This window comes from Tachyglossus aculeatus, chromosome 19, assembly GCF_015852505.1.
Source record: "Tachyglossus aculeatus isolate mTacAcu1 chromosome 19, mTacAcu1.pri, whole genome shotgun sequence".
NCBI lineage: Eukaryota > Metazoa > Chordata > Mammalia > Monotremata > Tachyglossidae > Tachyglossus > Tachyglossus aculeatus.
The window spans coordinates 26131956-26153481 of NC_052084.1; the positions used below are offsets into that span (position 1 = coordinate 26131956).

Sequence of the window (21526 nt, forward strand, 5' to 3'; positions counted from 1 at the left end):
TGATGAGGAAGGAGTTCTTGTCCCGCCTTTCAAATTTAAGACATTTCTAAAACTAAAATGTATCAAGTTCTGAAAGTGTAACTTTGGAGTTAATCATTATTTTACCATGGGATAATTTTTAGAATGGCTTGAAATGAACTCCAAACTGATTTTCTTGTTTTTTCTCTTAACACGTACCTTGGAAATAATGAGACTACCTAGCAACTCTTGATTAACTCTTGGTAAATCTGTTAATAGTTTTAGTTTGCCAAAATAAAAAAAATGGGCTTTCAAAAGTTCTAATCCCGGCTCCACCACTTGTCAGCTGTGGGACCTTGGGCAAGTCACTTCACTTCTCTGGGCCTCAGTTAACTCATCTGTAAAATGGGGATTGAGCCCTCTGTGGGACAGAGACTGTCCAACCCGATTTGCTTGTATTCACCTCAGTGCTTAGTACAGTGCCTGGCACATAGTAAACGCTTAACAAATTCCATAATTCTTCTTCTTCTTATTATTATTACTAGTTGATACTTGAGAGCTTATAGGGAATGTACTGTCAAGAGAAAAAATATCTGGAGAGGAGAAGAAATTGCTGCGGGAGGTAAGGGGGTGCTTTTTTGTGGCATGTCTACTTTTGGTATCCTACAAATAACTGAGTTTTTAATTCAGTGAAGCACACGGTGACTAGCTTGATTTAAATTGAAACTCACAACAACAGTGACACACACTTAGGAGTTCTTTTATTACATGTAGATTTTACAATGCCTTTTTTTGGTTCTAGCAGTGACTGAGCTCAGCTGAGGTCTAAACCCATCCAAAAATATTATACGTTATGTGAATGCCTCTCCGTAATTTTCTCTTTCATTTTGTCCTCCCCTTTAGAGCATAAGTTCCTTGAGAGTAAGAAACATGACACTTCGTTATTCTGTTGTTCCCCTGCTTTAGTACGCTGTAAATATTCTGTTGGCTCTTGATAATGCTACTACTTCAAAAAAAAAAATAAACATTCACTCATTTCTGATGGAAAAAAGAAATGTACTGCATAGTGACATTTAAGTACAGCAATCAGATTATGCTTCGGAAAATACTACAGCATTAAGGTGAACACAAACAGGACAAATAGCATGTCTTTGATAAAGGTCAGGATCGTTCCAGTGGCTTTTATTTTTAGTAAGCATCCCAAAACTTAGCTAACACATCTAATGTTAATGGTAGAAAGGATTGCTTGAACATTAATTTTTGATTGAGAAACTAATTCCCAATGCGTACATATGGTGTTGGTAAAAATGCAGATGTCCTAGTGATGAACCGAATAACACACCTATTTTCTAATTCTGTAATTAGAATCTCATCTTAATATTTATGCTAAATTACAAAGGTTTTGTTCTGGCAAGTCCAAGCTCCTTCAGCCCATCAGTGGAATGGTTAAGATGGAGAATGAAATGCAAACTGCTCTCTGAATTTCAGGAAACCCTTAGCAAGAAGACTTGTATACTTTGTTCATTATCACGGTGGAGTGGGAAACACTTTCCTAAAACCTCAAGGCCTTCTTCATCTCTCCTATCCTTAGCCCAGCTGATTCATGGCTGGGAACTCATGCTGTTTTTGAAATACCGCAGTTGTTTTCCTGAAAACCTGTAAGAAAAAGATAACAATAATAATAATAATGGTATTTATTAAGTGCTTACTATGTGCAAAACACTGTTCTAAGCACTGGGGAGGTTACAAGGTGATCAGGTTGTCCCACGGGGGTGGGGGGTGGGGGGATTAATAATAATAATAATGATGGCATTTATTAAGCGCTTACTATGTGCAAAGTACTGTTCTAAGTGCTGGGGAGGGTACAAGGTGATCAGGTTGTCGCACAGGGAGATCACAGTCTTAATCCCCATTTTACAGATGAGGGAACTGAGGCCCAGAGAAGTGAAGTGACTTGCCCCAAGCCACACAGCTGACAAGCGGCGGAACCGGGATTTGAATCCATGACCTCTGACTCCAAAGCCCGTGCTCTTTCCACTGAGCCACACTCCTTCTCTAGTAGATAGTTTAAGCAACTTTTTTTATATAATTACATACCCCACTGTACGTCATGGGTTCTTCAAAAACAGAAGAGCAAACTGAGGCACAGAAAAGGTAAGTGACTTACCCGGAGTCACACAGCAGGCAAATGGCAGAGCCGGGATTAGAACCCGGGTGTTTTGTTTGGTTTTTCAAATGGTATTTTCTAACTGTGTCAGGCACCGTTCTAAGCACTGGAATAGATACAAGCAAATCCGGTTGGGACACAGTCCGTGTCCCTCATGGGGCTCACAGTCTTTATCCCCATTTTACAGATGAGGTAACTGAGGCCCAGAGAAGTGAAGTGACATGCCTGAGGTCACACAGCAGACAAGTGGCAGAGCCCGGGCGCTTTCCACCAGGCCACACTGCTTCCTGAGTTAGCCAGGGTTGGCATTTGGGCAAACATTTGGAATAATTCTGCCCGAGGATTTGGGGAAATTGCCACCACTCTGCCTTTTTCTATTTTCTTCCGGTAAGTGCAGGAAGGCAGTGTGGGTCCAGAGAGGTTGCAGAAGAAGCAGTGTGGCTTAGTGGCTAGAGCACGGGCCTGGGAATCAGAAGGACCTGGGTTCTAAACCCGGCTCTGCCACGCGTTTTAACTTCACCTAACCTCTCTGGGCCTCAGTTACCTCATCTGTAAAATGGGGATGAAGAGTGTGAGCCCCAGAAGGGACAGGGACTGTGTCCAACCTGATTCACTTGTATCTACCGTAGCACTCCGAACAGTGCTTGGCATCTAGTAAGTGCTTAGCAAGTACAATTATTATTGTTAAGGAGGAAAAGAGGCTATTTTAACTTGCCCTGTTTCAACCAACAGCAGGAGAAAGCCCTGACTGGGTAGTGAGAGAGTAGCCAGAAAGGTCAATAAATTTTGACCTAACCTTTGATAGTTGAATGACCCATGTTTTTTCTTCCCGAAAAATTAAATTACCCTAGATGAAATCACGTTTTTCCGAGCCTCTGAACTCTGTGAAGAATTTCTTAACCATCAGCCCTCCTGTACCCATTTGAATTCAGTCTGTTATTTAAACGAGAAATAACTGACCCCATTCACTTAAGAAAGCAATCACAAGTTAGCAACATAAAATGCATAGTGAAAGATAATGGCATTGCCATGTGAATTCGTTCAATCACATTTGGACCTGTTCCTAATGGGGTGCTGCTAGCCATTGTTCAAATCTTGAAAACGCACCTTGTCGCACCAGAAAAGATTAAAATAAAAAGTCTTGAAAATACTACTAATTCACAACAAAATGCGGGCAACTTTTAAGTAGGAAAGCAGCATGGCATAGTGGAAATAGCACTTGACTGGGAGTCAGAGGGCCTGGGTTCTAATCCCAGCTCTGCCCGCTCTGTGACATTAGGCAAATAACTTCTCTATGCCTCAGTTTCCTCAACTGTAAAATGGAGAATAAATCCTACTCCCTCTAGCTTAGGCTGTGAGCCCCATGTGGGACAGGCCCTGTGTCCAACCTGCTTATTTTGTATCTACCCCAGCGCTTATTTTGGTGCCTGGATTAAGTACCTCAAAAATAAAAATTAATTGAGATTCGGGAGTACAAAGTCCACAGTAAAACTAACAAATGCTTCACATACAATCCCAAATGTCATACCTTGATGACTTCTTGTTAATGCTGGAAGTACTGAATTTCTGACACTAACTTATCACAGTGGATTTGGTAGAATCATCTGGGAACCTACAATACAAAACAAAGGTATCATTTGTACAGTGCTCTGCACACAGTAAGCACTCAATAAATACGATTGATTGATTGATGGATTTGTACCAGTCAACAAAATTTCAAAAGAAGCAGCTAAGATTTCTGTCATGCACAAATTACTCAAGCATTCTTAGAGAGGGTTCCACCTAATAGTCTACTTTAAAATGAAAACAGAATTAAGCAGATTCTTAAATAAAAAGACAGTGGTTTGGAGAAGTTAGTATTTTTCAGTTCTCAGGCTTCAACTGGAAGAAAAGTCACCGAAATTTGAGTCCAAAAATCGATGTTGCACATGGAGAATGTTATTGTTTGGAGCAGCAATGGGGATCCGAGAGTTTTCCCTCCACGCTAAGTTGCTTTTTGAGGTTTGGGAAATATTCCAGGACCGGTGATATCCGAAGGGTTGACCCCAGTACTTAAGCCATGAGGCTCCCTGGAGGGACAGAAGGTTGGCTCCTCGTTTTCAAAATCCAGGCTAATTCCTCTCGTGGGCTCTGGGTTGCAACGGTGAACCGCCCTTCTACAACTGAGAACATTTGATTTACCTACAGCTATAGGCATGAGAACTTCAGCCCCAAAACGGAAAGATTCAGAGAAAAAATAAGGAAAGCTTTATTCCATATTAGGTCTGCTTAGCCCTTCCTTTGCGTCTTAATGATTAAGACGATGAGAGAGAAGGCAAGGACAATTAAGCCATAGGAAGAGGCTCTAAAAATGAAGGGGGGTGTTCGTTCTGGAATGTTTTTTGTACAGGGTGATCCTTGGTGCGATCTGTTTCTACCAACAGGACATCTAAAATAAGGAAAGTTAAAATTGACAAAGGTTAAGTATGGTAGGGCACATTTCGTGACAGAAATCTAGACAAATAAATCAAATATCACATTCCTCAAGGACTCTTTAAGCAGATCCTCCTAAGCCTTTCTCTAACCTGATCTTCTTATCGATTATTTTTTATTTTACGATTTTAGCAGAATGGCTAGGATTTTCTTGACCATTCTGTCTCTGCCAAGTAAACCAGGCGAAACATGGATCTGCAGCCCTTTCCAACCTAGCTTAGCATCCAATCAACTGGTGGTATTTGTTGAGCACTTACTGCGCGCGTTGCACTGTACTAAGTCCTTGGAAAAGTACAATACAACATAATGGTTAGAAAACCTTCCTTGTCAACAAGAAGCTTATAGTCTGAGAGGCCAATCTGGTTGCATTGTTTTGAATTTCAAGAAAGGCCTTGAAATTTTCCCCTGTGACTAGCATTTCTGTGGCAATTTTCTGTCCGGTTTCCAACCACGTGGATACTTCTTTTTTTTTTTTGTTATTCCCTGATTTTATTTCCAGATTATTTGATTTTTTCCGGGGGCTGATTTTCAGATCCATAAATGACTAAAATGGTTCTTGGTTTTAAGGGAGTGATGTTCTTTCACTTGATACCGTGCTCCAAAATCCCATCAGCAACACATTCCAAATCATCAACCCCACATTTTTTTTTTATGGTATTTGTTAAGCGCTTACTATGTGCCTGGCACCATACTGAGCACTGAGGTAGAGACAAGCTAATCGGGTTGGATGCAGTCCACGTCACAGTCTTAATCCCCGTTTTCCAGTTGAGGTCACTGAGGCACAGAGAAGTTAGGTGAATTGCCCAAGGTCGCACAGCAGACAAGCGGCCGATTCGGAATTAGAACCCAGGTCCTTCTAACTCTCAGGTTCGTGCTGCATCCACTAGGCCTTGCGACGTCTCTAAAACTTCAAAGGAGAGCGTCTCACAAAGACCCAGGACTTCTGAGATGGGTGATTTCTTGAATAGTGTATTGCCACCTTTTTCTTAAATAGGAAGACTCGCATTGTGGGATTTGGCACCAGAGAAGGGAGTCGGAGAAGAGGAAAGGAGGGCTTAAATCAGGGAAGGCCTTCAGTAAGGGTTTGAAGCAGGGTAGAGTAATTGTCTCATGAAGACAGTAAACAATCGGTGGTATTTATGGAGCACTTTCTGTGAGCAGAGCACTGCACTAAGCACTTAGGAGAGTGCAATATAACAAAGTTGGTAGATATGTTCCCTCCTGTCCACAAGGAATATCATCCTAACCCTGAGGGAGCTGTGATTCCAGGGTAATTCCATCAAATATTGTCATCATCATCATCCACATACTACTCTGCACATGCTCTGCACACAGTAAGCGCTCAATAAATACGATTGATGATGATGATGATGATAATTATCAATTTATTGAGTGCTAACTATGTGCAGAGCAATGTACTAAGCGCTTGGGAGAGTACAACACAGCAGAGTTGGTAGAAACTCTGCCCGACATTCTGGGATTGGAGTTGTGATAAGCTCTTCTAGACTGTGAGCCCATTGTTGGGTAGGGACCGTCTCTATACGTTGCCAACTTGAACTTCCCAAGCGCTTAGTACAGTGCTGTGCACACAGTAAGCGCTCAATAAATATGACTGAATGAATAAGCGTTCCCATGTCAGGATTTTAGCAATAGAGTTGGAAGTTTCCAAAATCTCTGAAGTTTCATCAGCTCTGCTTCCACGGACCATATCATGCAATATTCAATACAGTGTGTCTACCCGATTTGCTAGGATCGATCCTAGCGCTTAGTACAGTGCCTGGCACTTAGCACTTAACAAATATCATCATCATCATTATTATTATTGTTATTACAGAGATAGAGAAGCAGCGTGGCTTAGTGGAATGAGCACAAGCTTGAGAGTCAGAGGTTGTGGGTTCTAATTCCGCTCCACTACTTGTGAGCTGTGTGACTTTGGGCAAGTCACTTCTCTGTGCCTCGGTTACCTCATCTGTACAGTGGGAATTAAGACTGTAAGCCCCATCATGGGACAACCTGATCATCTTGTATCTACCCCAGTGCTTAGAACAGTGCTTGGCACATAGTAAATAGTTAACAGATACCATTATTATTATTATTATTATTATTATTATTATTATTATTAAGATTTGGTACAACATTTTCAGAGTGTATATACATGCATATTATATATATATATACACACACACACACACACACACACACACATACGCCCACACATATATACATTTATGTTCACACTGAAAAGGTTGTACCAGAGAAGCAGTGTGGCTTAGTGGAAAGAGCCCAGGCTTGGGAGTCAGAGGTAGTGGGTTCTAATCCCAACTCTGTTTGGGCAAGTCACTTCACTTCTCTGTGCCTCAGTTACTTCATCTGTGAAATGGGGATGAAGACTGTGAGCCCCACACGGGGCAATTTGATTATCTTGTATCTAACCCAGCGCTTAGAACAGTGCTTGGCACATAGTAAGCACTTAACAAATCCCAACAGTATCATTATTATTACCAAATACCAGTCTTGTATGGTGTGGGTACTCATGTTTGAGGAAGGGGTAATTTATTTTCTTTTCACGTGAGTGAATATCTGGTTTAAATCTTAAAAAATTGGGGTTACGCTTTACCTTTTGGGGACTTGCATATGCTAACATCTGTTTAGCAAATGTATCTTTGGTAAATATCGTTCCCTTTCCAGCATTGGAAAATGACTCAAATACCTCAGCAAGCATTCACCAGCTGACACAGGCAACATTGTCGGAACCCTGTTTAATTGAGTTGAAAAGTTGAAAACTATCCCAAACTCCTTGTGGGGTGAGGGCTCGCTATAGTGGGACAAGAACAACAATCACACACCGACACAGACACACACACAAAGCAAAAACTAACCGGGGGGGACAGACTCTTTAAAGACAGACTCTTTAAAAAGTCTTTAAAGAGTGAGGGAGAGGGAATTCTCAGAAGAACAAAAAAGATGGAGTTCAAAAATAATCTTTCTCATGGCAGTGGGAAGGTGAGAGGGTTTCCATGTCTTCTCTGGAGTGATTTTTGAGCGAGGGAAAGAAACCGGCCCTGGAGAGCCAGGATAGCGACGAGCCCGTGTTGACGGAGCTGAGGTGGAGAGTGGAAGCCAGAATAGCTAGATTTCCAGACAGGACTTGATATCTGAGATTGTACGTGAATGTCTGCCATGATTTCTGTCAAATTAATGCCTATAAAATTCCAAGCCACACAGGGGATCATCAGCTGATGACCTGATTTAGCCGCAGGACTAGAACTCGCACCCCAGATCGGTCCGGTCCATCTCCTCCTTCCTAAATCTTGCCGTCCCAAAAGTTGTCCCCAGAGGTAAGGGATGTGTTACTTCAGTCGATCACTGGCATTTACTTATTTTTTAAAAAAAGGTTTATAATATTAGTTAAGCGCTTACTATGTGTCAGGCTCCATACAAAGGGCTGGATAGGTGCCAGTGCTTAGTACAGTGCTCTGCATAGAGTAAGCGCTCAATAAATACGATTGATGATGATGATGATGATTTACTTATTTTTTAAAAAAAGGTTTATAATATTAGTTAAGCGCTTACTATGTGTCAGGCTCCATACAAAGGGCTGGATAGGTGCCAGTGCTTAGTACAGTGCTCTGCATAGAGTAAGCACTCAATAAATATGATTGAATAATAATAATAATAATGGCATTTATTAAGTGCTTACTATGTGAAAAACACTGTTCTAAACGCTGGGGAGGTGACAAGGTGAGCAGGTTGTCCCACGGGGGGATCACAGTCTTAATCCCCATTTTACAAATGAGGGAACTGAGGCCCAGAGAGGTTAAGTGACTTGCCCAAAGTCACACAGCTGACAATTGGCGGAGCCGGATTTGAACCCGTGACCTCTGACTCCAAAGCCCGGGCTCTTTCCACTGAGCCACGCTGCTTCTCCGCGTGAAGCAGGGAATGAGCAAGGTAATCAGTTGGGATCCGGTCCATGCCTCAAATGGAGCTCAGAGTTTTAATCCCCCTTTTACAGATGAGGGAACTGAGGCCCAGAGAGGTTAAGTGACTTGCCCAAAGTCACACAGCTGACAATTGGCGGAGCTGGATTTGAACCCGTGACCTCTGACTCCAAAGCCCAGGCTCTTTCCACTGAGCCACGCTGCTTCTCTGCGTTAAGCAGGGAATGAGCAAGGTAATCAGTTAGGATCCAGTCCATGCCTCAGATGGAGCCCAGAGTTTTAATCCCCCTTTTACAGATGAGGGAACTGAGGCCCAGCGATGTGAAGTGACTTGTCACAGGTCACCCAGCAGACAAGTGGCAGTGCTGGGATTAGAACTCAGGTCCTTCTAACGCCCAGGCCTGTTGCTCTGACCACGAGGCAAGACTGCCTCTCTTTTGAGCATCGACTGTGAGTAGAGCCCTCGGAAGCTGAGGTGCTAGTGCTTTGCACACAGTAAGCGCTTAACAAATACCATTATTTATTTTAGTTTATTTATAACTCATGTTAAGTTCGCTTGGGTTTACTTACCTGCAGACAGCCCCCTTCCCCGGAATTAATTCACATTTTCCACCATTCACGCACAGGCCGGGGGCCATCTCGCACAGACTCTGGCAGGGGAGTCCGTCGCGACTCACGTAACCGGGTTTGCAAAAGCAACCCGCCTCGCTCGTCCATTCGTTCTTCACGCATTGGGAGAATTCATCATCACACGCCAGGAATTTGCACGGATCTGCCTGATCCCCTGAAAAAAAGAACGAAAGATCACCGGCTCCTCTCCTGTCTACTAACTCTGTTGGGTTGTACTCTCCCAAGCGTTCAGAACAGTGCCCTGCGCACTGTGAGCGCTCAATAAATAGAAATAAGGTGGCTTGGGCAAGTCACTTCTCTGTGCCTCGGTTAACTCATCTGTAAAATGGGGATTAAGAGTGTGAGCCCTCTGTGGGACAGGAACTGTGTCCAACCTGATTAACTTGTATCTACCCGAGTGCTTAGAACAGTTCTGGCTCATAGTAAGCGCTTAACAAGAGCCATGATAATAATAACAATAATAATAATAATTAAAAGATGAGAAGAGATACGTTGATCCAATCGCAGCACCCAGTTTAAATACATTGAAATACATTCATGTATTTATTGAGCGCTTACTGTGTGCAGAGCACTGTACTAAGCGGTTGACAGGCCAAGATGGATGACTAGAGAAGGTGAAGAGAAGCAGGGAGGCCTAATGGATGGAGCATTGGCCCATAAATAGAGAATAAAAAGTATTCATTCACAGCTCCTTTCTTTTGATATGTTTCTGCTATAGCTGTGTATTTCAGATAATAATAATAATAATAATGATCATCATCATCATCAGTCGTATTTATTGAGCGCTTACTGTGTGCAGGGCACTGTACTAAGCGCTTGGGAAGTACACGTTGGCAACATATAGAGACAGTCCCTACCCAACAGTGGACTCACAGTCTAAACAAATGATGGCATTTGTTAAGCGCTTACTATGTGCAAAGCACTGTTCTAAGCGCTGGGGGGGATACAATGTGATCAAGTTGTCCCATGTGGGGCTCACAATCTTAATCCCCATTTTTACAGATGAGGTAACCGAGGCTCAGAGAAGTTAAGTGACTTGCCCAAGGTCACACAGCAGACTTGTGGCGGAGCCGGGATTCGAACCCACGACCTCTGACTCCAAAGCCCGGGCTCTTTCCACTGTTGCATGCCCAGGAAGGTCAGCATTTTCTACTTGTCTTGTTGTCTTTCTCCCCCTTCTCGGTTGTGAGCCCGTTGTTGGATAGGGACCGTCTCTATCTGTTGGCGATGTGTGCTTTCCAAGCGCTTAGTACAGTGCTCTGCACACAGTAAGCGCTCAATAAATGCGATTGAATGATTCAATCGCATTTATTGAGCGCTTACTGTGTGCAGAGCACTGTACTAAGCGGTTGACACGCCAAGAGGGATGACTAGAGAAGGTGAAGAGAAGCAGTGTGGCCTAATGGATGGAGCATTGGCCCAGAAGTCACAAGTTCCCCCATTTGTCTGCTGTGTGTCCTTGGGCAAGCCACTTCTCTGTGCCTCAGTTACCTCAACTGTAAAGTGGGGATTAAGGCTGTGAATCCTATGAGGAGAATACAATATAACAACAAACACATTCCCGCCCACAGTGAACTCACAGTCTAGAAGAACACATAGTAAGCGCTTAATAAATACCATTATCATCATTATTATGTGCCAGGGACTGTACTAAGTACCGGGGCAGATATAGGTTAATCAGATCGCCCACAGTCCCTGTCCCACATGGGGCTCACAGTCTCAAACTCCATTTTACAGTTGAGGTTTTTTAGGGACGGAGAAGTGAAATGACTTGACCAAGATCACACAGCAGATAAGTTGAAGGAACCAGGATTAGAACCCAGGTCCTCCTGAATCCTAGGCCTGTTCTCCACCCACGAGGCCACACTGCTTCTCTTGGCTTTTGGAATACAATAATAATAACGAGAAGAAGGATTTTGTTACCTGTTAGGGGCTTACTATGTGCCAAGCACTGTACTAAGTGCTGGGAAATAGACAAGATAATCAGGCCCCAGATGGAGCTCACAGTCTAAGCAGGAGGGAAAATGTACAATCCCTATTTTGTGGAATGTGTTTATTGTTCGAGTGTACTCTCCCAAGCGCTTAGTATAGTGTTTGGCGCAAAGGAAGCGCTCAATAAATACAACTGAACGAACTGAACTGGACTCCTCCTCGTCCCCCTCTCCATCCCCCTCATCTTACCTCCTTCCCTTCCCCACAACACCTGTATATATGTATATATGTTTGTACATATTTATTACTCTATTTATTGATTGATCGATTTTACTTGTACATATCTATTCTATTTATTTTATTTTGTTAGTCTGTTTGGTTTTGTTCTCTGTCTCCCCCTTTTAGACTGTGAGCCCACTGTTGGGTAGGGACTGTCTCTATATGTAGCCAACTTGGACTTCCCAAGCGCTTAGTCCAGTGCTCTGCACACAGTAAGCGCTCAATAAATACGATTGATGACGATGATGATGATTAAGTGCTGGGAAATATACAAGACAATCAGGCCCCACATGGAGCTCACAGTCTAAGCAGGAGGGAAAATGTACAATCCCTATTTTGTGGAATGTGTTTAGTGTTCAAGCGCTTAGTATAGTGTTTGGCGCACAGGAAGCGCTCAATAAATACGGCTGAATGAATGAATTAAAGAGGAGAGAACTGAGGCACAGAGAAGTTAAGTGACTTGCCCAAAGTCACACAGCAGGTACGCGGCGGAGCCGAGATTAGAACCCATCCAAGTCCGCGCTCTTTGCACTAGGCCATGCTGCTTCTCTATGTTTATGAGTTTCGACTGCTCTCCCAGTAGACTTAACCTCGCATTCTATCTGGAAATACCGACTTTATTTTAAATAAACTTCCGTATCCCACTGATAAATTTATGCATTGGCTCGAGTTTGTTTTCTGGCACAGGCCCTGTCTGTCGTTTAGAAAATGGGCTAGATGCCTGAATTTTGCATTATTAATCAATCTCGTGTAATTTGGTGTAATCAGTGCTTTGGGGCAAAATGTCTTCTGAGCTAACTCTGCTGTTTCCATCTTCATAGCCTGGGGTTGTCTCGTTCATAGACACAGAAGCTACCTGTGTATTCTTCCCTGTTCTGACTTCAGTGCTCTGCACATAGTAAGTGACTGTGAGCCCACTTTTAGACTGTGAGCCCATTGTTGGGTAGGGACTGTCTCTATATGTTGCCAACTTGTACTTCCCAAGCGCTTAGTACAGTGCTCTGCACACAGTAAGTGCTCAATAAATACGATTGATGATGAAGTGCTTAATAAATATTATTACTGCATAGAGACAGAATCCATTTGCTCATGGGGATAGTCTGGTGCTTAGAGAAGCAGCGTGGCTTAGTGGAAAGAGACCGGGCTTGGGAGTCAGAGGTCGTGGGTTCTAATCCCGGCTCCGCCACTTGTCAGCTGTGTGACTTTGGGCAAGTCACTTAACTTCTCTGGGCCTCAGTTATCTCATCTGTAAAATGGGGTTTATGACTGTGAGCCTCACGTGGGTCACCTTGTACCTACCCCAGCGCTTAGAAGAGCGCTTCATTCATTCATTCAATCATATTTATTGGGCGCTTACTGTGTGCAGAGCACTGTACTAAGCGCTTGGGAAGTACAAGTTTGCAACCTATAGAGACAGTCCCTACCCAGCAGCGGGCTCACAGCCTAGAAGGGGGAGACAAACAAAATAAAACATATAAACTAAATAGAATAAATATGTACAAGTAAAATAAATAGAGTAATAAATATGTACAAACATATATACATATATACAGGTGCTGCGGGGAGGGGAAGGAGGTAAGGCGGGGGGGAAGAGAAGTCAGCAAGAAGACTTGCCCAAGGTCACAGAGCAGACAAGTGATGGAGCCACTAGGCCCGTGCTGTAGCCGCTACACCATGCTGCTTCATACTACCCGCACGACTACGACTATTTCTGGGACTTTGGGTCTTCTCAGAGTCCGGTTCTTTTTTGGCCGTGGCTGAGCAGACTGGCCTTCCTTGTCCAACCCGATAAATCCCTCCTCTCCCCGAAGCCGGCGACTGGACTGGCCTCATCCGACCCGAGCGGCTGGGGGTGACCCAGACCTTTCCTTGGGCCCAGGGAGGCCGGGTGGTCCCGGGGTCCGGCGTGGATGGGCCGTCCTGCTCAGCCTCTGCCCGCTGGTAACAAATACCATTAAAAAAAAACACAAAAAAACCCCCTGACGTTTCCCACATCAAGTGGCTTTATTGCCCAAGTTTCAGTAAAGCATATTAATTAATTTACTCTGGCATTTGCTAAGTGCATATTATGTGTCAAGCACTGTTCCAAATACTGGGGTAGAAACAAATGAATCAGGTATCCAAATACTGGAGTAGAAACTGTATCAGGTAGGATACAGTTTGTCCAACGTGGGGCTTCCCATCTAAGGAACAGGGAGAAGAGGTGGGACTATGGGCTCTGAATGCCAGTTGTCAATACAATTGGCTGGGAATGTCCTATATTAGCTAGCGAGTCCGATCGTTCACGCCGGATGGTTACAGTGATGTCGGGGAGGGGGCTGAGTGTTTCTCTCTGACCTTCAAGCGACGTAATCTTACCCGGTTCAATATCCAGAGAATGGCTATCTATTTCCAGGTTGAGGTGCCGTGCGGCCGCAGAGCGAAAATCTTCCAGAACGCAGTGCACGGCCTCGGTGATGTTGTACGACACCGACTGAGCCAACCTCAGTTTGCTGTTCACGATCACACTGCCGTTCCTGAAGTTGAGGATTTCCAGTTGCTTAAATCCGGTCAGGTTGGATTGGAGATACGGGAGCAGCTGCGAAACAAGAAGGGAATTTGCCTTTGGTGGTCTTCCAAATGCGCAGCTGTGTTAATTCCACAGACTCTCACTTTTCATTAGCCGAGACATTAACGATGGCTACTTTTCAGATTTAAGACAGAGACCCAGAATACTGCTATGCCTAGTATTGCATTTACCCCAATCGTTCTCTGAATTTTCAGCTTTTTACTCAGATAAAACACTTTCTGAGCAATCAAAGGATTCTTTTGAATCCAGGCCGGTATTTCACCAAGACTGGACTGCCATTCTATTTCTTTTAATAGAGTACACGTAGAAATATTGCGACACAGCTCTCCGGTTCGTATGTTGGTGTCAGGGGAGTCATTTGAAATAATTTTTACTGGAATCTCAGAATCTCTGAGGTGGAAGGGATCTCATCTGAACCAATCTTGAGCGATTGAAGAGATGCCTTCCCTATCTCTCTGTAGCTACAATCTCCTTTGGTAGCCACTTACAAGGTTTTATTGCCCTGTTAGTTAAGGTGTTCTTAGATCAAATCAAAATCTTTCCTGCCCCAATTTAAGCCAAATGCCTCTCATTGGGACTTCAGTGAATGTGGAAAATAATTGGTCAGAGTTCATTCCAAAAGAACATTTCAAATACAGAAGACAACTATGAAAGTCAGCACTTAGCTTTCTCTTCTCCAAATGAAAGAACTCTACCTCCTTTAACTATTCTCCATCAGACTCATTTTTCATTACTATGTGCCAGGCACTGTGCTAAGCACTGGTGTAGATAATCGAGTTGGCCACCGTCCAGGTTCCACATAGGGCTCACAGTCTTAATCCCCATTTCACAGATGAGGTAACAGAGGAATCAGGTGACTTACACAAGGTCCCACAGCACACCAGCAGCAGAGCCGGAATTAGAACCCAGGTCCGTCTGACTCCCGAGCCCTTGATTTATCCACTGGGCAACTCTGCTTTGATCATTTCCACTTTTCCATCCACATTTAGAGCTTTGACTAATCCCTCCCTGTTAGTACCTCTCTGTCAGTACTAGGAAAGTACTGAAAAAAATACAATAAAAGTAAAAAGCGCAACTCTATCCTTATAGATCTTTTAATTTAATGGGGGAATGATATGTGCCTTACGCACTCTAAAAGCGATGTTTTGCTGAATTGTTTTTCCATCAGCGATCTGAGGAAGCAAAGCTCTCCAAAGGACATTTTAAAACAAGTTATGTTTTTAAATAAGAGATAAAGATTGTTTTAAGTTATCAATGGCTATTGGGATAATTCTGTTGAATTATACTCTCCCAAGCAGTTAGTACAGAGAAGCAGTGTGGCTCAGTGGAAAGAGCAGGGGCTTTGGAGTCAGAGGTCACGGATTCAAATCCTGACTCCACCAACTGTCAGCTGTGTGACCTTGGGCAAGTCACTTAACTTCCCTCAGTTACCTCATCTGTAAAAGGGGGGATTAAGACTGTGAGCCCCCCGTGGGACAACCTGATCACCTTGTAACCTCCCCAGCGCTTAGAACAGTGCTTTGCACATAGTAAGCACTTAATAAATGCCATCATTATTGTTATTATTATTACAGTGCTCTGCACATACTAAGCATTCAATAAATACCACTAATTGATAGGAACTCCAGGAAAGGCATGCACTAGGTACTATCGTTCAGTCAGACATTGTCAAAATCAATAGATAGCCTGATCACAATTGTAATAGAAACTTGTTCTTTCTTTCATTGATTCATTCATTCAATTGTATTTATTAAGCACTTACTCTGTGCAGAGGACAGCACTCGATTATCTTCCCCACTGCTTAGCACAGTACAATACTTTCCCAGTACAATACAATAAAGTCCATGGGAGGGACTTTATTCGTTCATTTATTCATTCATTCAGTCACATTTATTGAGCACTTACTGCGTGCAGAGCACTGTACTAAGGCCTCGGAGAGTACAATTCAGCAACAGAGACGATCGCTACCCAACGACGGGCTCACGGTCTGGAAGACTTTATTAAAAAGCTACCAAAAAAAAAGAGATGGAATAAATTTTATTCCCCTACCAGCTGAATGAATCGCTGTTCCAAGGTTCGATATTCTTCAGAACTCCTATTGAAGAGGTCATTGGAAAAGGGTACATTGGTGACACGCAGGCTGAAGAATACCACGAGTTCTTTGCCTTCAATGGCCGTGGTCACGGAGCCGGTGGTTGGATGTTTCAAAGCCGGTGCAGGCGTAATCTCCGCTAAATACGTGGACTTGAATTCCCCGAGCCCATCCTCTGAGCTGGTATCGATAACCTTGACCTCTCCTGAGACATCCGGGGTTACTATGGCAATGCTGCCATCAACAGTAGGCTCGTAATTTGGGATTTCCAAAGCCGATGGAGGACTAACGGAATCATCAGAGCCTGGGATGGTCAGTACTGGGGAGAAGGTTATCTCCCTGACGGGAACCAGGCTGGAAGCCACGGGTAGAGCGAAGTCACTTGATCCAGTAAAGAAAGGTAAAATCTTTGCTAGGGCGTGATCGTCCAAGTCAACTGGGGACGAAGCACTTTCTGTCGATACGGATAAATCCCCTGATGATTCTGACATATCTTCAATTTTTTTAGACCGAGATCAAGAAAAGAAAAAGGAAAGATAAAGGAAATTTAAGATCGACTTGGCATTAAAAAACACACAAAGAATTTTCATCTGGCTTTTTTTAAAGAGAAAGGGCACATCTTTCTAAATAAAACCTACTTTGATCACATTCTAGCCAACAGACAAATAAAAAGCTCAGTCTGATTGACGACAGTTTATTCACAGATTGATGGGTTGGGACGTGTTAGCAGACACAGAGCTTAAAGAGTTATTCCTTAGCTATATTTACCGAATCAGTTTAGCCCATGTACTATCTAGTTTTGAAAATATGGAATCACGCTGTCACTTCATAGTGACTGAAAATAAAGTTGGCAGTTTTAGTCACTCTCCTTGAAGACATGCATTTTGAATCACTGAAGCTACTGTGTTTAGGCTAAAATGAGGTTGAGGTTCTCTGGGAACCAAGCTGCACTCTATAAGCAAAAGACTCTGGAGATTACTAAAATGCATTCCATAAAACCCAAATTGAGATTCCCTGTGGTAACATAGAATATAATTCAAATCATGAGATTCCTGTGGTCACAGTTGGATCAATTTTGTAAATACATGAAAATATTTTTGCATTTGAATTAGAAGTAGAGTTGATGGAACCGTTTGAATTCTAGAAGGCACTCAATTTTTCTAAGAGATGCTTTGACATCTTTTAAGTCATATAAAAGTTTTTTTCTGGGGGTACTTCTGAGCACCATAGATTAGTCAAGGAAGGCCTCCTGGAGGAGATGGGATTTTAGAAGGACTTTGAAGATAGGGAGTGCAGTTATCTGGATGTGACGTGGGAGGATGTAAGGAAGAGTTAAATAGTGGAGGAAATTAGAAAGAGGCTCAGTGAGTATGTGAGCTGGGGATGAATGAAGAAGGTGAGCTTGGTTGTAGTTGAAGAGGAAAATTTTGGGCAAGGAATGGGTCTACGGTTGTAATACTGCACTCTCCCAAGTGCTCAGTACAATGCTCTGCACACAGTAAGCGCTCAATAAATACCATCGAGAGACTGATTGATAGCATGGGAAAGTACCTTAAAGTCAGTGGTCAGATTTCTAGTCCACGCAGAGAGGAATGGACGGCTCTTTGAGGTTTTTGATGAATCTAAAACGGTACTTTTTACCAAGAAGCAGCGTGGCTCAGTGGAAAGAGCCCGGGCTTTGGAGTCAGAGGTCATGGGTTCAAATCCCGGCTCTGCCAATTGTCAGCTGTGTGATTTTGGACTTCTCTGTGCCTCAGTTACCTCATCTGTAAAATGGGGATTAAGACTGTGAGCCCCCTGTGGGACAACCTGATCACCTTGTAACCTCCCCAGCGCTTAGAACAGTGCTTTGCACATAGTAAGCGCTTAATAAATGCCATCATTATTATTATTATTGTTACTTTTGAAAAATGATCTGAACAGCATTGTGAAGTATGGACTGGATGGGGGAAAGCTAGAGGCCAGGAGGTCAGCGAGGAGACCGATGCAGAAGTCGAATAATAATAATAATAATAATGGCAATTATTAAGTGCTTACTAAGTGCAAAGCACTGTCCTAAGCGCTGGGGAGGTGACAAGGTGATCAGGTTGTTCCCCGGGGGGTTCACAGATTTAATCCCCATTTTACAGATGAGGGAACTGAAGCACAGAGAAGTGAAGTGACTTGCCTAAAGTCACACAGCTGACAATTGGCGGAGCCGGGATTTGAACCCATGACCTCTGAGTCCAAAGCCCGGGCTCTTTCCACTGAGCCACGCTGCTGGACTACAGTGGCATCAATTTAGACGGAGAGGAAGAGGCAGATTCTGGAGATGATGTGAAGAAGGAATGGGAAGGAATTCTGTGGTATTGTACTCTTCCAAGCGCTTAGTATAGTGCTCTGCATATGGTAAGTGTTCAGTAAATACTATTGATCAATTGATATTGATTTAAAAATCATTCAGGCTGATCATCAGGAGAGATTTCAGTACAAAGGTGGATATATTATCATGGTGAAGCTGTTTCTTGCTGGTCTCCCTGGTGAGAAGCAGCATGGCCTAGTGGCTTAAGCACAGGCCCGAGAGTCAGAAATGACCTGGGTTCTAATCCTGGCTCCACCACTTGTCTGCTGTGTGACTGTGGGCAAGCCACTTCACTTCTCTGGGCCTCAGTTACCTCATCTGTAAAACGGGATTTAAGACTGTGAACCCCACGTGGGACAGGGACCATATCCAACCTGATTACCTTGTATCTACCCCAGCGCTTAGCACAATGCGTGGCACCTAGTCGGCGGTTAACAACCACAATTAATATTATTACAGAGCACAGGCCCCGGAGTAAGAAGGACCGGGATTCTAATCCCAGCTCCGCCACTTGTCCGCTTTGTGATCTTGGGCAAGTCACCTCACTTCTCCACACCTCGATTACCTCGTCTTCAAAATGGGGATTCAGACTGTGAGACTGCGTCCTACCTGATTAGCTTTTATCCATCCCCATGCTTAGTACAGTGCCTCGGACATAGTAAACACTTAAAAAAATACCATTAAAAAATAATTAAAGGGCAGCAGGAAGCAATTCACCGACAGGGCAGCAGTAAAAAGGGAAATCGATCCCTGCTTCCAGCTTTCCAGAATCTGCCTGAAGCACAACAAAGCCTAGCTCCTTGTCTCCGGAGACCCACACTCTTGAAAGTCGTGTTAATGGCAGCAGCAGGAATCAATAAAAAAGACCTTTGAGAGCTGTGGAACTCAAAATGTAATTAACTGCGGCCTTCTCTGGCTCAGCAAATTCATTAAGCGTCATAATCGCCAACGCTGCTTTGCACTTCCTAAATAAGAGAAAGGCCTCTTGGAGCCACACAAGATCGAAACTCAGGTTTCTCGGGAATAGTTTAAATATCCTCCAGGAGGACTTGAAAGATGAATTTATTCATTCTGTCATATTTATTGAGCGCTTACTGTATGCAGAGCGCTGTACTAAGCGCTTAGGAGAGTACGATGCGACAATAAACGGACACGTTCCCTCCCCATTCCCTCCCCACAATGAGCTTGCAGTCTAGAGGGGGATGAATGGAATATGATAGCCATGCAAATCAGTCAATGATACTTATAGGGCGCTTACTGTGTGCAGAGCACTGTACTAAGCACTTGGGGGAATGCAATCCTTCCTTCCTTTCCCCCTCATCCCCCACTCCATCCTCCCATCTTACCTCCTTCCCTTCCCCACAGCCCCTGTATATATGTATATATGTTTGTACATATGTATTCCTCTATTTATTTATTTATTTATTTTCCTTGTACATATCTATTCTATTGATTTTATTTTGTTAGTATGTTTGGTTTTGTTCTCTGTCTCCCCCTTTTAGACTGTGAGCCCACTGTTGGGTAGGGACTGTCTCTATATGTTGCCAACTTGTACTTCCCAAGCGCTTAGTACAGTGCTCTGCACACAGTAAGTGCTCAATAAATACGATTGATTGATTGATTGATTACAATCATTCATTCATTCATTCAATCGTATTTATTGAGAACTTATTTATTTATTTATTTATTTATTAAGTCACTTCACTTCTCTGGGCCTCAGTTCCCTCATCTGGAAAATGGGGATGAAGACTGTGAGCCCCACGTGGGACAACCTGATAACCTTGTATCAGGCACTTAGAACAATGCTTAGCACATAGTATGCACTTAACAAATACCATTATTACTATTAATGATCACATCAAAAGCAGCATGGCCTGGTGGAAAGAGCACTTTCGATCTCATCCTGGCTCGACCACATATCTGCTGTGTGACCTTAGGCTCACTTAACTTCTCTGTGCCTCAGTTCCCTCATCTTCCAAATGGAGGATTCAATACCTGTTCTCCCAACTACTGAAACTGTGATCCCCATGTGGAACCTGATTATCTTGTACCTACTCCTGTGCTCAGTACAGTGCTGGGCACATATTAAGCACCTGACAATATACCTCAATTATTATTATCAAAAAATGGAACCCAAACCATCAAGAAGGCTAAGTAGCCAACTCTTAGAAAATAAAAACCGGCAAAGTGATCTTTGATATATCACAGCACCTCTCGCATTTGGAGAAGCAGCGTGGCTCAGTGGAAAGAGCCCGGGCTTTGGAGTCAGAGGTCATGGGTTCAAATCCCTGCTCTGCCAATTGTCAGCTGGGTGACTTTGGGCAAGCCACTTAACTTCTCTGTGCCTCAGTTACCTCAACTGTAAAATGGGGATTAAGACTGTGATCCCCCCGTGGGACAACCTGATCACCTTGTCACCTCCCCAGCATTTAGAACAGTGCTTTGCACATAGTAAGCGCTTAATAAATGCCATCATCATTATTATTTGTACCCTTTATTTACCCCACAGCACTTATGTATATACCTGTAATTTAATTTTATTAATATCTGTCTCCCCCTCTAAATTGTAAGCTCATTAACAGGCAGGGAACATGTGTACCAACTCTGTAATATTGTACCGATGAGTAGTACGGTGCTCTGCACATGGTAAGCGCTCAATAAATCCCATTGATTGATTGCAAGGCAAATCTGGAAGTTGGAGTTCAGATATCAAGTGTGGCAGTAGCATTATCAGGAAGGAGGGATTGGAGTGAGACCATTACAATATAAAATGAAAAGCTAGAGAAAGTATTACGGTAAATATCTTTATACTCTACTATTCCCCCATCTATAATTTATTTTAATGTCTATCTCCCCGTGCAGACTGTAAGTTCCTCGTGGGCAGGAATCACGTTAACCTAATCTGTTGTATTTTCACAAGCACTTTAGTTCAGCGCTTGCACATAGTAGGCGCTCAATAAATATCTTCGCTTAGTGCACTAGCTAAGCACTAAGCGTGGTGGCCATGAGAGAGTTAACTGACAAAATCTCCATCCCACAACACGCCGGGATTATGTCTGTAATAAATCCACATTCGAGCGAAAGCTTTGTAACATTCCCAAATAAAGAAGGTCATTCAATTTTACCAATTTAATTTTACCACTAA

General features: G+C 43.3%; 1 protein-coding gene across 1 annotated transcript in view; it reads right to left on the reverse strand.

The window, feature by feature from the left end:
• Positions 1 to 757: 757 nt before the first annotated feature.
• IMPG1 (interphotoreceptor matrix proteoglycan 1) overlaps positions 758 to 21526 on the reverse strand; it is a 96978-nt gene continuing 76209 nt past the window's right edge. The window contains exons 16-20 of the mRNA XM_038760882.1: positions 15998 to 16533; positions 13738 to 13957; positions 9109 to 9322; positions 3654 to 3737; positions 758 to 1614 (exon numbers count right to left, since the gene is read on the reverse strand). Of these exons, the coding sequence (XP_038616810.1) occupies positions 3698 to 3737; positions 9109 to 9322; positions 13738 to 13957; positions 15998 to 16533 (1010 nt within the window). The 3' untranslated portion in view covers positions 758 to 1614; positions 3654 to 3697. The remainder of the gene's footprint in view (positions 1615 to 3653; positions 3738 to 9108; positions 9323 to 13737; positions 13958 to 15997; positions 16534 to 21526) is intronic.